Source organism: Trachemys scripta, chromosome 6 (genome assembly GCF_013100865.1).
Source record: "Trachemys scripta elegans isolate TJP31775 chromosome 6, CAS_Tse_1.0, whole genome shotgun sequence".
NCBI lineage: Eukaryota > Metazoa > Chordata > Testudines > Emydidae > Trachemys > Trachemys scripta.
In genome coordinates this window covers 87,776,261-87,794,860 of record NC_048303.1, presented here as the reverse complement: position 1 = coordinate 87,794,860, position 18,600 = coordinate 87,776,261, and the positions used below count along the sequence as shown (strand labels likewise).

General features: G+C 42.4%; 1 protein-coding gene across 1 annotated transcript in view; it reads right to left on the bottom strand.

Moving 5' to 3' along the window:
* Window positions 1-17,440, bottom strand: part of PLGRKT (plasminogen receptor with a C-terminal lysine) — a gene marked incomplete in the record, with an annotated part of 48,533 nt that extends 31,093 nt beyond the window's left edge. The window contains 1 exon segment of the mRNA XM_034774240.1: window positions 17,330-17,440. Within this exon segment, the coding sequence (XP_034630131.1) occupies window positions 17,330-17,409 (80 nt within the window).
* Between the last annotated feature and the right edge of the window lie 1,160 nt (window positions 17,441-18,600).

Genomic DNA, 18,600 nt, shown 5'->3' with positions numbered 1-18,600 from the left:
AGCGCCTGGGAATTTAAAGGCCCCGCCTCTTCCAGTAGAGGCCCCGACTCTTCTGGTTGAGGCCCCACCCCCTCCTAAGGACTCCGGAGTACTGGTAAGTCATTTAAGTTACTTTCACCCCTGCTGTATGTCCAACTGTACTGAAAGATGATACATGCTATTACTATGTACATGTTATCACTATGTACATCCACTAAGTCAATATGACAAAGTTTCAATGCAGTGAAAAATATTAAAACAGACATCTGTTTTATACAATGCTATTGTGTAATACAAAATGCCATTTTGGGAGTAGGCCCCATAGTCAAAAAGCTACTATTACAGTAATTACAGTTGTTTCCTATCATGGTCAAATTTCACTTAGTTCCTTCAAGACTTTCACTATATACCACTGTATTTTATCATCATAGCTTATATTTGTAAATATCTGCTGTGATACAAAGGTGACAGGTACACCACTAAAGCAACGCCTTCCCCATGAACACTTTCTTGAATGACTTTCTGGTTCCTACTAAATCTCTCTGTGCTGATTTGCCCTTGTACAGAAACTTTTTTCCTCTAGCGTGTCTTTCTGGAGTATGGCCCTTTAAGTTTGGCAGAACCAAACATCACAACCCTACATTAACCATTTTGCAATTTACTGCTGAGGCATCTTGCCCTCTTCCCGCAAGCAAATATCTGTTACTGTCTTTCCTTTTTTATTGCCAAGGCAATGACTCAGTCTCATATACATATGTAAAGATTAAATATGCAGTATGTGGGAGTGTAATATCAAGCAGCGTTGGGGAAAAGAGTTGGCTGAGGAGAGCTCTGGACTACTGATGTAAGTTTTTAATAATGTTTGGAATATCAGGAAAATTCCAGAATACTGGAAGAGTGCTAATGCTCTATATTCAGAAAGAGCAAGCAAGATGATATGGCTATCCTGACATTAAATCCAGGCAAAATAATGAAAGAGCTGATACAGGATTCAACCTGTAAACAATTACAGGGTAGGAATATAACTAATACCAGTCACCAAGCTTTTATGGTTAAACAAATCTGTTTCCATCCTTTGAGATTACAACTTTGGTTGATAAAGGTAACTGCATAGATATAATATAGCCTTTTGAAAGGCACCTGCTTTGGTACTGCACAAGTCTGATTAAAAAATTAGCACTATATATTTACATGTTAAATTGATTGAATTAGTGACTGACAGATCTCAAAAAAATAGTTTTCAATGGATGAATCACTGAATGGTAGGGTTGCCAACTTTCTAATTCCAGAAAATTGAACACCCTTGCCCCGCCCACTGCCCCGCCCTTCCCTGAGGCCCCGCTCCTTCCCAAGGCCCTGCCCCTCCGCTCACTCCATTCCCCGCTCCCAGTCGGTTGCCCTCCCCCACCCTCGCTCACATGCTCATTTGCACTGCAAGGCCCAAACAGGCAAATTTATTGTTTTGACCGATGTATTATGCTAATTTCAGGTTTTACTTGTTACAGGATGCTAGAGCTGGCAGCAAAATAGTCAAAAAGGGTAATTTTAAAAAAAAAAAAATTCACAAAAGTTTTCATAATTCTTTCCCTCCCCTCTTCCCATTTTTTGTAACCAGCTACAGGTTTTTTGCTCACTAAAGTTACTGTAATTTTATGTGTGGAATTAGGACCTCACATTATCACAGCTGCAATGGGTACATTAAAGGCCCACTCCTGAAGCCCAAATACAAATCCATAGAGCATAATCACAGAAATGCACACCTGTCCATATAAATAAATCTGTAGAAACTGACTCCCACACCTACATGCAGATACACACGTGTATTCATGTGTACACATCTAGCATGCACTAACACATACTTCCATATTATTTATTATTACAATTGTTTAGTGCCTAGAGACCCCAACTAAGATCAGGGCTCCAGGGTGGTACATGCTGGACATACACACAAAAAGAGAGAGACTGCAACAAAGACTTTATAATGTAGCTAAACAAAGGTGGGGAGAAACGTATGCTACGTTGGCTCTTCTGCAATTATTAGTCATCAACATTCACTTTTTAAGAAATAATACATTTCTTTTAGAGTTCCCTTCTCTTTTAAAAACTTGTTATGAAATAAATACCCACATATTTTATGTCATCAATTTTTTTGTGCACATGCCAGCAGAAGGAAAAAAAGTCAAAGAGTTAGGCTGCAATTTTTATTCACACAGGTATACACACATGTGGCAATACACGCACCTCTCTACACAAAGACACAAACAATGCATGCATGCACACATTTGCCTACACAGAGACACCCAGTCAGGAAGGGAGGAGGGTGGGCTGGAAGGGAAAAGATGGGTGTGTGAGTGGAGGAGAGAGGATGGGGAGGGAAAGAAGCCAAGGATGAGAGCAGGGTGGGGATGAGAGGCAGCAGTGAAGGAGAGAGGAGGGGATGTGGAGTGGATGGGGATGCAGGGGGAGGCAGAAGGTTACAGGTGCATGAGGATGTGGGGGGCACAGGGGTGTACAGGGACATAATGGGAGTGCAGCAGTGTATGGAGGTGAATGGGGTGCAGGGCTGTGGAGGGTGAGGGACATGAGGGTGGCATCCATGAGGTGGAGAGGATGGGTGTAAAGGGTACAGAGCAGGATGGGACGGGGGAGGGATACAGTGATAACCGAAGGATGGGGGGGTAGCTCCCTTATGGACACCCAGCCAGTTAGCTGTAAAATCCCTCTTGGTGTCTGTTCTCTGCTTGCTTTACCTGTAAAGGGTTAACAAGCCCACAGATAAAAGAAAAGGAGTGGGCACCTGACTAAAAGAGCCAGTGGAAAGGCAGAACTTTTTAAAACTGGGAAAGAAACTTTCCCTTTGTCTTTTGTTCTCTGGGCTGCAGGAACACAGAGCAGCAATGCTATGAGCAGAAATGCTGTGTACGGTTTGAACCAGGTATGAAAAAGTATCTTCCATACCTAGAAAAAATTATTTGGATATGGAATGTTTGGTTAGACACAATCAGGTTTATTTCTTATTTTGGCTTGTGGATCTCCTCTGTGCTAACCCCTGATGCTTTTGTTTGCTTGTAACCTTTAAGCTGAACCCCCAAGAAAGCTATTTTGGGTGCTTAATTTTGGGAATTACTCTTTTGAAATCTAGCAAAAGCCTAAATTCCGATGTATTTTCTTCCTTTTTGTTTTTAATAAAATTTACCTTTTTTAAGAGTAGGATTGGATTTTTGGTGTCCTAAGAGGCATTTTGTAATAATCCGCTTGTAGGTTGGCACACTTCCAACTGTTTATTAAAAAGCAAGCTCACCTAAGAGGTTTGTGCATGTTGTTTGATTAGCTGGTATTACAGCTAATTTCCTTTGTTTTCTTTCTCAGCTCTTCCCCAGAGGGGGGGTGAAAAGGCTTGAGGGTACCCCACAGGGAGGAATTCCCAAGTGTTCCTTCCTGGGTCCACGGTTGTTGTTTTTTTGCATTTGGGTGATGGCAGTGTTTACCAAGCCAAGGTCAAAGAAAAGCTTTGGGAGTTTAATACAAGCCTGAAGTGTTAAGTATTAATTTTTAAAATCCTTGCGGGCCCCCATCTTCTGTACTCAAAATGACAGAGTGGGGATTCAGCCTTGACATGGTAGCAGAGCGGTGGGATCATTTTGAACCAGAAGCACAGACCTCAGGATTTTAAAAGGATACATTTTTCCTTTTGGCTGCTTGAAAGCCAGGGAGGGTTTTTTTTCCCCTTTCTTTACTGCCTGAGGGGGAACAGGCAAGCAAAGGGTTCAGCCTGTCAAGCCAGGTTGTTATAGAAGGAGGACTCTTATACAAGGAGACTCTTTCTGGTGGGCACAAGGAGGACTGGCATCCTCAGAGACAGCTGGTAGTTCCAACTAAGTATAGGGAAAAGCTCTTAAGTTTAGCCCACGATCACCCTAGTGGCCACGCCGTGGTGAACAGAACCAAGGACCGTTTTGGGAAGTCATTCCACTGGGAGGGGATGGGCAAGGACGTTTCTACCCATGTCTGGTCTTGTGAAGTGTACCAGAGGGTGGGAAAGCCCCAAGACCAGGTCAAGGCTGGAGGCTGTTCATAACTCTGAACAAAACGTTATGGTTGTTCTTTCAAAAGTTTACAACTGATCGTTGACTTAATACAGCTTTGAAACTTTATTATGCAAAAGAAAAATGCTGCTTTCCTTTTTTTTTTTTTAACTAGTTTATGTTTAACACAGTACTGTACTGTATTTGCGTGTGTGTGTGTGTGCGCTGTCTGACTGCATACTTCCGGTTCCAAATAAGGTGTGTGGTTAACTGGTCTGTTTGTAACTGTTCATAACTCTGAGGTTCTACTGTACTGTGTATGAGTACTTTCACAGAAAGAAAATATTGGGTACTAAAGGACTAATCTAGTGAAGAATGGCATAACCCAAACTAATGGTGGGAAGCACATAAGCAGAAGAGAGCAAGTTTAAAAGATTTGCCAAGATATTTTAACACTATGTTTTAAACCCACATATGTATAATTGATGGACTCCTACTAAAAAGAAGTTTCTGCAAGAAAAACAGAAAGGAGGTACCTCACCAATATAAAAGGAACTTATCCTACATATTTTAAAAACAAAATGCAAATCAGTGTAAAGCACAACCACTTGCTCATATTTCTGTAATAAATATATTAAGGACAGCATCTCTTTAGATATGTCTACAGTAAGAAAAGGTACATTTTTACAATGAGATAGCTACCATATGTAAAACTCTAGCACAAGCTGGGCAAGCTGTAGTTTTACTGCAATTTAGCTAGTTGAGATGAACCCTAGATTCCCCTCATGAGAGCCATGGTGCTCCTAACCTCCTACTCCTAGGTGTAGGAGGTTAGAAGACCCCATATTCTCTAATATAGCAATGGCCCATAAAATATCACATATGCTTAGAGACCTCTTTTGGCACCAGCAGACCTACTTCCTAAATCTTACTCTGGAATATGGCAATACATAATTGTGATGCAATCATTTCCATTAATACCTTCATATTCAGCTATCATGTTGACAAAAAATATACTTCATGGAATTACAGAAACAATATTGAGCTGAAAATGCACATGCTTCTTGGTTTGTTAGGAGGGTTACTATAAAGGAGAAGTATACCACGAAAGCTTATGCTAAAATAAATTTGTTAGTCTCTAACATGCCACAAGTACTCCTGTTCTTGATCTTGTGACATGTTGTTATGAAGCAGAGCCAAAGGCTAGCACAGGATTACCTGCCTAAATTTCAGAAGTAAATAAAGGCTTCTTTTGTAAAGGAAAGAGTGTGCCTCTCCAGTATACTCTAATTCTTTCTTTTTCAACAAAAGAATGGAGAATATTTTAAATATCAGAAAGATTTGAGTAATAGAATTCTTCATTAAGTCAAAGGCTATTAAAGAAATTAGGCTGTCATGGGATGAGAGTTAAAGAACTGTCATGGATCAGAAAATGGATACACCACAGACGGAATAAAATGGTTACTTGCATCATTGCAAAAGTTAACTATGGAATGCCCCTAAAATATGAAGTAGAACTGGTGTTGTTAAATATTTTTAGCAATTATTTAGAAGATGCGGTGAACAACAAGATGGCAAAATTTGCAGATGGAAAACTTAATTTACACTAGTCAAGATTAGAGATGACTTAAGAAACCCAGAGGTGCTCTTATTTACCTTCTCACAGTACAACAACAAAGGAAAAACCAAAGAAACTTAACAATAATCAATTGAACTGTTAATATTAACTTTTTCCCCCTTCACAGTCTAAAGCTTGCTGCCACTAAATGTTGAGGCCAAGAATTTAGTAGGATTCAGAAAAGGATTAGATATTTATATGAACAATGAGAACATTCACATATTAGCTGATATATTAAAAAGGGGGATGGAGCATAAGCCTTCATATTTGAGGCCATAAGCCAACTAATTGACCAGGGTTAGGAAGAAACTTCTTCTATGATGAAATTTTCCATAACTGTCTTTTTCAGGGTTTCTTGCACCTTCCAGTGAAGCACCTGATAATGGCCTCTATCAAGACAGGAAAATAGACTAGATGGCCTACACTAGTATGCCAAGACCTAATTCCAACACACCAGTCAACTGATATTCAGTTTTCTTTGGACAAAATAAAAGTGAACTAACGTTCCACACCACATCCCTCTCCAAGCTGTCACTGTGTCACATTCTGACAGCAGATAAAGTTAATGGGGATGTATGAAACTGGTGTCATTATGGCTTCATGACCCAGGCAGCTGTGATGGAAACAAATAATAAGCATTCATATAACCTCTACCACAGCTCCTAAGAAGTTGATTACACCCTTTACTGTGACCGAAGTAGAAAGCCCTGGAAATGGAGATAAATAAATCTGATCCTAACTCAACTCTCCAACGACTATGCTGTAATGGAGGTAAAAGGAGGCAGTCTCCACAGGCTGAGACTGACTAAAAGATCCAGATCAGAGGGATCAGTTAATCATCTTCATCCTGAAGCAGCCAATTTTGTCATGCTGGGTTGCTGCACTCTATCCCAACTGGAAGTTAATATACTCCAATTAGGATGGAAGTGGTCCACATTTGCCAGTGGGAAGCACCTTATCAGATGCTTTGTCATGCTAAAGTCATCTTCTGCCAGTCTTTCCCCTCCCCAGCCAGGATCCAATGCCTCTTAATGGTCAGTGTCTCTCTTCAAAGCAGAAGAAACTTATCAGCTCAATCACACTTATGTTCCTGCACAACAGCATTTTCCCAGGATCATAGGGGTCGGGACATTTTAAGCTGATAAGGATCATACAGTCCTAGTCAATTTCAACAGGCAACTACTGAGAAAGTGATCCCGTATAGGAGTGAGGACATCAACTTATGAGCTCTTCAAAATTCTCAAGGTTGGGCAGGAAGACAAGAGAAAGAGACAGACATGCTCCCTTTGTATCCATGTCTTGGCAATGCACAAGAATTGTTTCAAATGCACAAATGATTCCCATGCCAATAAGAGCTATATTTTAAAAGGTCACCTCAATGATGAACATTTATGGTAGCTGCAGCTGGTTACAAATCTACTATGCTTGCAGCAGAATGGTCATATAGCAAGTGGTTTTAGCACCTACTTTGGAGGTCAACACTCTCTGCCCATTACATGGGTGGCCAAACAAACACCCATGAGACCACAGAAACTCTAGTGCTATGAAAAAAGAAGAACAGGAGTACTTGTGGCACCTTAGAGACTAACAAATTTATTAGAGCATAAGTTTTCGTGGACTACAGCCCACTTCTTCGGATGCATATCTAGTGCTACGGTTTTCTAACCTATGTCCACATCATGCCCTGCCATAACAAAAACTTGCAGGAGGGCCAAACATTTGAAGTCACAGTATATTACTACATAGTGCAACTACACTGGGAACTGATAGTTAAAAATTTATACAAGTGCAAAATCCAGAGTAACTTGTTAACCCATTTAAATGTTTTCTCTTGTCTCTCCATTCCAATTCAGAGCAGCATCTCTGGTGCACAACTGCAGCCAAACCTAATTTTCTTTTAAGATTAATCTGAAGTGTGCTTAGCAATGAGACAAAAATCTGGGATCAATATTTGCAACATAATTAAGGTGCTGTTACACAAGCTCATGCTCAAGGTGCCCCATTTATCTATCTATAGCAGGAAGACTGGCATATGACCACCTTTTTCCTTTTGATTCACCAACATTCCTAGTATGGAAATTTCTCATCTCTTCAACCCCCTTGCTTGTACTGCTTTCCCATAATGCTTTAATTCTATCTGAGGTCAACCTTCAGTAGCTGGATGATGTGTGGGGGAAAAAATAGTGCTTAGATACTATGATAATGGGCACTATAAAAATAGTGCCAATAGATCATCTACAATTCATAAATAATGGAAGACCATCAAAATGGAAAGGCAGCATCCAACTGAGCAGAAATAGCAGAAGCAGGGCTGGCTCCAGGCACCAGCGGAGGAAGCACATGCCTGGGGCGGCACATGCCAAGGGGCAGCATTCCATCCATCCATAGGGCAGCATAGTGGAGGCTTTTTTTTTTTTTTTTTTTTTGGCTTCAGCAGTTCAGAAGGAAGTCCAAGCAGCTTTTTTTTTTTTTTTTTTCTTCCGCTTGGGACAGCAGAAATGGTAGAGCTGGCCCTGAGCAGAAGTGACAAAATTCTGACTAGTCATAAATTCAGACCTCATTATTAATGGCATTGCAAGTTAATGCATAAAATTGCTAATAAAGGTTAATACTATAAATGACTCACTGTGTTACCATAAAACAAACTGATTCAACACAGCATTGCATGTAATTTCAAGGAAAAGCAACCTAATTTGTAACTAGCTATAAGAACATACTTCATATTTTGAAATTTAAAATTAAACATATTGGAAATCTTAATCTCCATCAACTGATTAAAAGCTGGTGTCTTACAAATGAGAAACAGTTACTGTACATTCTAGGGAATGTGTACTTATCTTAAGGTGTACTGAAGATCAAGTTTTACTGTATGAAGACAGGACTATATCCCCATAGCTCTGCAGTTATTTCATTAATAAAATATGCCAATACTAAAAGAGTTGCTCTAAAATGGATGCAACAGTATTGAAGTTCTGTTCACAGTACTTAGAGATATTAACCATGAATGCAAATGAGGAAGAATAAGGATCTTTGTAATCTTAATCAGATCCCAAGCATACTGCATCTTGGCAACACGCTAATGACAGTATCTGGGTAGCAAGTGGTCTTCTTGTCATGCACCACCAGTTTGTACCTTCAAGGAGCCTCTCCATCCACCACTTCCTGTGAGCCTCATGCAGATTCCAGAACAATGGAGAGTCCTTATGCTCAAAGAACATAAGGACTCCATAGGACTAATGCTGCTGCTGGCAATGACCTCTGAAAACAGGGGTGGCTCTATGTGTTTTGCCGCCCCAAGCACAGCAGTCAGGCGGCTTTCGGTGGCATGCTAGTGGGAGGTCCGCCAGTCCTGCGCCTTCGGCGTACCCACCGCCAAATTGTCGCCAAAACAGTGGGACCAGCGGACCTCCAGCAGGCATGCTGCCGAAGGCAACCTGACTGCCGCCCTCATGGCAAATGGCATGCCGCCCCCCGCAGCTTGCCGCCCCAGGCACACGCTTGCTGAGCTGGTGCCTGGAGTCACCCCGTCTGAAAAGCAGCTCTTCTTGGATGCAAAAGGGAGCAGAAACTGGAGAGGGCCTCCACTGGAGGTGCAGCATCTGTACTCCCTTGTGCTCACTGGAGCTCCAAGGGACACTGGGCCAGATTTAAAATGGTATTTAGGTGCCTAACTGTATTTACAAAAACATCTAAGCCTGTGTTGTGGCTTACTCCCATTTACTTCAACAGCAGTTAAGCACCTAATATGCTTAGCCACTTTTTTAAAATCCCATTAAGCATCTATCCGCCTATTTAGGCACCTAAATACTTTTGTAATTCTGGATTATTGTTCCTAAAGCAAGCACAAAGCCAGCTAGAGCTCTCACTGGGGCACAACTTGCACTGCTCCCAAAGAATTATTATTATACAGTAAAATCTCAGAGTTACAAACAGCTTGGGAATGGAGGCTGTTCATAACTTTGAACCAAACATTATGGTGGTTCTTTCAAAAGTTTACAGCTGAGCAATGACTTAAATACAGCTTTGAAACTTTACTATGCAGAAGAAAAATGCTGCTTTTAAGCATCTTAATTTAAACAAATCAAGCACTGGAAGTTTCCTTACCTTGTCAAAAAAAAATTTAAACTTGCTTTTAGTTTGTTTGAGTAGTTTACCTTTAACACCGTACTGTACTGTATAGCATTTGTTTATTTGTCTCTGCTGCCTGATTGTGTACTTCCGGTTCCAAATGAGGTGTAGTTGACTGGTAAGTTCATAACTCTAGGTTCTACTGTATTCCACAATCGAGCCCTTAGCATTTCATTAGATTCCGATGGGCCAGTGATGCAACTTTTAAAGTGTTCATTCCTTCTTCCTACCAAATAGAGCCACGCTACTAAGATTCTTAAGGTCTGATTCTTCTCTCATTTACACTGGTTTAAAATCAGGAGGTATTCCACTCAAGTCAGTGAATTTACACCAGCATAAAATCAGCATAAATCAGAGCAGATTTGGGTCTTTCAATTCCTTGTAGACCTTTCCAATATGTTAATCTTCATCTAGGCATAATATTTCTATAAATACATTTTGTTTGAAACAAAGTAACTCAACTGCAATAGAAACAATTTCCTACCTCAAACATACAGGTCTATTAGTGTCAGAGTGTTATTAAAAGACATCTGAAAAGAAAACTTTTCAAATCATCTTCTAAGTTATCTACCTTTGGCTCCAGAGATGACTAACATGACCCAGTTACACAATATGCCATAGTACTTTTATGCCAGTCTCCATCATAGAGAGATTTTTTTAAAAAAAAACCACAACAACAACTAGCATGTAAAGCAGGGGTGGGCAAACTACGGCCTGCAGGCTGTGTCCAGCCCATCAGACATTTTAATCTGGCCCTGGAGCTCCCGCTGGGGAGTGGGGTCTGGGGCTTGCCCTGCTCCAGCTGGGGAGCGGGGTCTGGAGCTTGCCCTGTTCCGCATGCGCCGTGGCTCCGCACTGCTCCCAGAAGCAGTGACTTCCCTCCTCCGGTTCCTACGCATAGGGGCAGCCAGGGGGCTCTGCAATCCACATGCTGCCCCCACCCCAAGCGCTTCCCCCCTGCAGCTTCCATTGGTCGCAGTTCCCAGCCAATGGAAGCTGCAGGGGCAGCGCCTGGCACACAGCTGCCTGGCCAGCACCGGACCTCCACGTAGAAACTGGATGGGGGGAGGAGGGAAGCTGCTTTCGGGAGCTGCGGGGGCGGTGCCTGCGGACAGGGCAGCATACAGAGCCGCCTGGCTGTGCCTCTGCATAGGAGCCGGAGGGGGGACGGGACATGCCACTGCTTCCGGGAGCTGCTTGAGGTAGGCACCGCCCAGAGCCTGTACCCCTGACCACCTCCCATGCCTCAACCCCCTAATCCCCAGCCCCACTCCCAGCCAGAGCACTCACTCCCCACCCCCGCACTCCAACCCCCTGCCCCAGCCCCCTCCTGCACCCTGAACTCATTTCTGGCCCCAATCCAGAGCCCTCATCCCCTTCCGCACCCCAACCCACAATTTTGAGAGCATTCATGGCCCGCCATTAATTTCCATACCCAGATGTGGGTGGCCCTTGGGCCAAAAAGTTTGCCCACCCCTGATGTAAAGGGATCAACTTAAAGTAATCATCCCGCTGTCTGATATCTTATTTAGTATCATCCCAAGTACTCCCTGATATTACCATAGCCAAAAGAGATTAGCGGAAAGAACCCTCTAATTCTGGTTTTATGGATGGTGCACTATGCAGTACTTTGTGTATAGTCAATTCCCACGTTTCTCTTATGTAGGCTATCAGTTTTCTGTTTATGTGGGAACTTTCTAGAAAGCAACAGGGGAGAGATGCTTTTGGGGTGTGGAGTGATATTAAAAACGAAAACTGGCAATGGGACTCGGCAGACAGTGCCTGAAACTACTGTTAACAGCTTTTTAGAAAATGACTTGCTTTTATTTTGACAGCCTTTTTGAAAAATGGCTCATGTTCCCACCCTACCCAGTGAATTTGTGTACTGAATTCCCCTATGTACTGTTTAGTTTCTAGTGGTACACCTTTTGAAGTGACAGTGCCTTGAAATATTTAGAGTGTATTCTACAAATCTGCCCAGAAAACACTTTTCCGTAGTGCAAAAATCATTCATTTAGGACTCTGTGGAAGAAAACTTCTGGACAACATAGATAAGCATTGAATTCACAAACACTAACCTGAAACTCCATCTTTAACCTCTCTTGCTGTGTCTTTGTACTGCAACATTTAGAACTTACAAGACCTTTTATTGTTTAAAGATAGCTATAATACACCAGCAAAGGGCCATGCATTTATGACCTTATTTAATAAGAGCTTCCTAGGTACCCTGTTCCATGACATCAAAGTCTACATAGCAGAAGTCTGAATTCACAAGAAACTACACATAGTACATATACAGACACACAATTCACTTTTTAAAGACATATTTGATGGAGGGAACAGAGAGAGAATTTCAATGCATATGAGTAGTGACTCCTTTAAGAATTAACACGTAAAACACCTTAAAAAATATCATCTTTATGTTTTACTTTTAAAAACTGATCTCAACTAAGAGAAAAATATTTTCCATTTGAAAATGTTGTACCCACTATCGTTACAAGTAACCAACCACTTACACTCTGAAACAGAAATAAAAGCAAAAATATTTCACTCTATTTTCCACGTGTTTACTTTGTGCATGTCATGGCATTTTTTTGATTGTTAACTACAAGAAAGGTTTTTTGTTTTCTTTTTTAAAGAGGAGTAAACCCTGGATGCTCAGACAAAATGTTGTGATACAAAAATGCAGATAAAACAGAAGGCACTGAAAACATAGGAACTTTGGAAGGTACTTCATTACCTTCATAGTCATGCAAATGGTGCTCATATAATGTTTATAAATAAGGAAAACAAAATGCTATAAAATGTCTTATATATGCTCTAAGACCTGGATTCTTTCTTCTACACATTCAAATTTTAAGGTAAGGCAAAAACATTATACATGTTCGTTGTAAATCTGATAATTTTAAGGAAGAGCTTCATGTGTGATCCCTCAAGCAGCAGCGATATAATAAAGTGAAGCCTCAATTATATTTTTTGTTGGGAATCCTTTTGATTTGATTTGAGATGGATTATTTAACTCCGGAGACACATATCAATGCATAACACAAACAAACAGCGAGTCCTCCAGAACAAAGCAGCCTGATAGTCCAATCTTCATTATTTTACAAAACAGCAGCAAGACAAAACTTACAGGCCTCAATTCTTTCTTCTGGCTGAGTTCCACTTGGCTCAAAAATAGAGTGGAGAAGTGGAGGCATGCTACCCTTGCGCTCCTCTATTCCGGGGCCAGCCAGGGGCTGGTGAGTCACCTGTGCAAACTAAAGCAACTCTAATCCAAGCTATTTATTAACAAATACAGAGGCTGAATTACTAACTTTTTTTATTTTTGTGAGCTTGAGAGAATAGTCTGTGGTATAGTATATTAATATCAATAGATTTATTATCAAACTTGATAATGAAGGAAGCTGTGAAGAAGGTGAATATATATCACAGGGTGCACTGGGCCCTTTAAGGTGGAACTGGTTTAGCCAATCTGTGTCTCGTTAACAACTTTCTGATGGTGCCTGACAGATGGCAGATAGTCTCTATAAAGCACTGGTGGGGAAGAGGAAGTTATGACAGAGGCTATAGAGAACAGAAGGCTCCTGTAGGAGAAATTTGCCTGGAGGCAAGGGTTTGGGCCAGAGGGCTGAAGAAGGGCCAGGGGAGCAGTAGAGATGCTTGCCTGCTGACCTTTAAAAGCTGACAAACAGACAGCACTGAGAGAGTGATGGATCTCCCCTGGGAAAGAAAAGATTCCAGGTAGGAAGGCCTTAGAGCATGGATGGTGCGCGACTCCTCCATTTGGGGAGGCTGGGTATGCCTAGACTGTGGCCCTGTCCTGAGGCCACCCCCACTCGACTTCCTCCCCCTGAAGCTTTGCCCATACTCCATCCAAGCCCCCCGCCTGCCCCTTCCCCCGAGACCCCTCTTGCCTGCCTCTCGTGCCTCTTCCCCTGAGCCCCCTGCCCACCCACTGCTTGCAACTCTGCCCCCCCTTCCCCATGGCCTTCCTGCACTCCTGCCAAACCACTCCCCATTTGCGTGTGCCTCTTCCCCTCCTCTCCTGAGGCCCCTATGCAGATGGAACAGGGATGGGAAGAAGCGAAGCAAGGGCGGGGCCTCAGGGGAAAGAGGACAAGTGGGAGTGGAGCCTCGGCGCGAAACGCAGGCGGGGCCACAGCCTGGGCATCCTTTCAATGGTGGCGGACTCCAGAGGCGGCAGGCCAGCTGTTTGGGGAGGCTTAGCCTCCCCTGACCTCTTATACCCGCCGCCCATGCCTGAGAGTGAATGCTCAGAAGAGCACAGGCAATGTTTAAAGTAGTCTAGAGTGGATTAAGGGAAGTGACAAAGCAGAGCCTGGGAAGGGCCTAAAAGCTGTGACCAGCTTGGAAATTTGAAGGTGGTCAGACCTGGGTGGTGGAGTGGAGACTATACACACTAAGAGATTGGGGCAGAAGAACCTTAATTTTTTTAGTTCGTTTTATGTTAATAAACCAGACCACAAGAAGGAATGTTATTGGACAAACCCTTCTATAGCGTTATTGAGGTGCCTGAATGAAGAGGAAACTGAGGCAGAGTGCTGCACAGCCACTTCTAGCCACAAGAGGATGCTCAGGAGGCGGCTAGCCCTGTTCAGATGTGCCTTTATAGAAACACGTTGGCTGTCAGTTACTAGGCTAACTGCACCTCTGGCATACGCCCCAGTCTCTATGAACTGGTTTCATGCCTTGTGCAGTCACCTCTCCAAGTGGAATCAGGCAACTTTCTTACTCTCAGGCCAGGGCCTAGGCTGCAATCCCCTGTATATCAACCATGATTACCTCCGCGGGTCAGCTTAGGTTCAGTAACTATAGTTCTGCTCCTACCAGGAGCTATGACAATTTCCAGTAACCAGGCAGCCTTCTTACAACAAAGTATCATTTATTTAGATCAAAAGCATTTCAGAGAAAATAAATCTTAACCCAAGCATCATTGTTCTTCCCTAAGGCTTACAATTTCCAGGGAGCCAAGGAAGGGCAAATTGCTTTCAGGCATTCTTGCAGGACCTGTGTCTATTTCATCAGTCTGCTCTCATCAGGAACAGCACTCAACTCCCACCTGCCATTCTTGCCAGTCCTTTTAGCCACTCAGGCCCAAATCTACAAAGGGACTTCCATGAGCTACTGGTCTCTGAGTACACCTATTGGATCAGGCCCAAAATGCAATATAGGTGCTCCTCTATCAATTTCCCCCCAGTTTGTGGGGCACTCTGGGCCTTAGGTCGGAGACAGGTGTTCAGACACCTAGTTTGTGACAGAAGTGTGCATGCTCACAGGCTGAAATATAGGTGCCTTGGGAATGTTTACCCTGAAAATTGTAGGCACCTAAACTTACTTGGTGCCTACAGAGTTAGGTGGCAGCTGAGCAAGAGTTTTGTGGATTACATGGTTCCTAAAATAAAGACTTGGGCACCTAGGCCCACAAAGCTACTTTAGTGTCTTTGATCCCTAGGCACCCAGCCTTAGCAAAAAGCTGTGTAACTTCAGGCTGCAGCCTGGAACTCGAACATGCTTGGAATTACCCCCCAACCCCCATCCCCAAGGGTTTGTTGTGAGGTTGCTTATATATAGCCATTGTGGTGTTTTTCTGCTTGGTCTTCCAACTGCCGCATACTAAGCTAGATGAATATAGTCATACAGGAAAGTCTAACAACACAATGTAACTACAGTCACCTTTCCTCACTGACCAGGTCACTTACAGTATTCACAAAATTTATGATCAATAGTCTTAGGTTATAATACAGCAGCTCCACAACTGCCACAACATTCCCTGTCCCAGAGAACGTACAATGACCCATTTGTTCTTCATGATAGACGTGAAACAGAAAACTATATTAATTGATCCTTCCTCTATACATTAGGACACCTGCAATTATTCTCTATATTTCCTCTTGCTTTAAGTCAACCCATGCTTTTTTAGGAGCAGTGTCACGCATTGTTGCCAGGCATATTGCTCCTGGAGTAAGAATTTGAAATAACTCTTTTCCAGATCTACAGTACTGAAGAGAGACCGCAATGTGCTCACCTCCCCGCTTTTGACATAAATCATGGAGCGCGCAAAGCTATTATTTAGCAGTACTGGGAACCTTTCTGATGTTGCCTTGGACTTGCCATTTTAAACCAAGTAGACTTGGATGCTCTTCGAAGCGATGTAAGTGATGCAACTTAAGTGGATGTAAACTACGTTAAGTTACGTAAGGCAGCGTCTGCACCATGCTATCTCAGTGAGAGACACTTTCCTGTCGACACAGCTCCTGGCTCTCATTGAGGTGGAGTACTGAATTTGATGGGAGAGCACTCTCCCATTGATTTAGTGGATCTGGTGAAGATGCGATAAATCGATGCTGCTATAAGACTGCCGCATGTTTTTCTCATGCTCCTGATTTTTTTCCCCCAACTTCCAATTATACAAACATCTTCTCCAAATATTCAGTTCAGTTTAAATATCAATATTAAAAATCTACTTGTCTTCAATGCTTCCAAAAGCTAAAATATGCCACCTACTGGCAATTTAAGTGCAAAGTTAATCCATCAATAATTTGTAATGAAAGATGTATTTTTAAGTTACACTGTATTTCATTTCAACTTCAGAAGTGTACAGAAAACTTTAGATTAAACCACATACTCCCCACTGACTTACAGTAAACTGAAAAGTCAGAGGCATATCTACACTGCCCTGCATTTTGGACTACGGGGGTGTGAAGTTACAGCACAGTACTTTGGTGCATGCTGCAATTCACACTCACTAGCCCAAAATGCTGGGCAGTGTAGACGTGCCATCAGAAGTTATTAAAATACTTGACAGCACAGCAGACAACTGCACTACTGCCTGGATAAGAAAGAGTAATTCTATTGCTTACTTCTGGTTTTCAGTGTCAAAAGCTTTCTTCCCTATCTCCATTATGCAACACTCTAATAAAATAATGACAAACTGGAGAGTAAGTGATCCAGCATAGCCTACCTAACCTTTGGTCTTTATCAGTCTGGCTCCATGGCCAGGGAAAAGACAGACAAGTTACAGCCTTGCTATTACCTTGGAATTACTGCAACTGACAAACATGAGACAACATATGGGGGCAGAAAATTTAAATACATATTTTAGTTTTAACTTTTGGAATCTAGTAGCTAGAGCAGAGCATTGGATTCTATTACTATCTCTGCCACTGACTCACTTAAATATATGACTAATTTTACACAAGAGTAGCCTCATTGAGCTCAGTGGGACTACTCAAAGGCATGCTTGCAGGGCTGGATTTTTAGGAATCATTTATTCCTTATTTATGACTTATTTTAGAATAAGTCATTTAATCTCTGTACCTCAGTTCCCATCTGTAAAATGGGGATAACCCCTATATCACAGGGGTATTATGGGATTTATCTCCTGTAAGATGCTATAAGGACTTTTGCTATAAACTTTCCCTATTTATAAACATGTTAAACCAACAAAATCACATAGCACTACCCTATCCCTCATACACCTCCACGTAAGAGTAAGCGTTTCCAAACAGGATACAAATCAATAGCTTTTCTTGATTCTGTACAACAAATGCTTACCTGAAGTCGAGAGTTCATGAGCATGAACTCCTGTTGACTCTTCAGGTTTTCATTCATAGATTTTGAAAAGATGAATCCCATTTTGATCTAAACTGTCGAATAAGTTATAAAAAGGTAGATTTTAAAAGGTGTTAAACACTGACCACAGCAACTGAAGTTTATTTTGAATGTCTCTCTCACAATAGTATCAATAAAAAACTTTATAGCTCAGACTTGGTTAATAAGGGCTCTGCTGCTGGCCTCCTGACCCAAAAGCTTTTATAGCTTACTGTATCACATCTATAGTTAGACAAGAGTGGTAAACACTGACAGAGTGTGGGATGTATTTTAAGGAAAATCAGAGATTGCAGTAATCAGATGCCAGATTGATGGATTCATTAAAATCATAAAAAGAGAACTCAATTCATGTGAGTAATGTGGAAGAAGTGGGTTTTTAGAAGGGATTTGAATGAAGGAGATGTAGCAGTTTGAAGGAAAGGGATAGGGATGACATCTTGTTTCCCTTTACCTTCCATCAATTACGGAATAGCTGTTTTGTAACAATATTTTTCAAAACACCACCACCAAGGTTCCTGCCCACAACAACCAGGGAAAGAAATGTTGAAAAAAGGAATCTTATTATTTCAAGACAGCTAGTGATTTCTGCTTGAATAATCCACTCCACCCACAAATATGGAAAGCTGCTTCACACAATAATACTGTAATAGCTCCTCTAAGCTTTCTCTGGTTGCTCTTGTTCCCAAGACATTCGTTGCCTGAAACTTGTTCCAACAGAAGAACAAAGTTTTGAACAAAACAGGCGACACACAGCATGTGAGAGACTAAGGGCTCCCCGCAACCCCTAGAAAAGCCTGCCTATACCAGCCTGCCTGCTTAAATCACATGTTCACTGATGTTCCTTGGAAAAGGTTTTATTCTCTGTTTTTAACTTGAGATTGCTCTCCTTAGCACCAAACTAGGGGTGTGGGCTGGTTGACATAGTTTCCTGCTGCAGCACATCCCAATCCCTGCCATCCACTTACACACCATCTCCCTACAATTGCTACTCCTCATCCCAGTGCACAGCCTGGACCCCAGCTCTCCTCACCACTACACAGCCCCCCACCAACCCTCACCCCCTACTTCCTCCAATCCCCCGACCCCCACCAAACCCCATCCCTACTTCCTCCAACCCCCCCCACCATTACCCAGCCCCCCACCAAACCCCATCCCTACTGCCTCCCAGCCCCCCCCCCCAAACCCCATCCCTACTGCCTCCAATTCCCCCCCCCC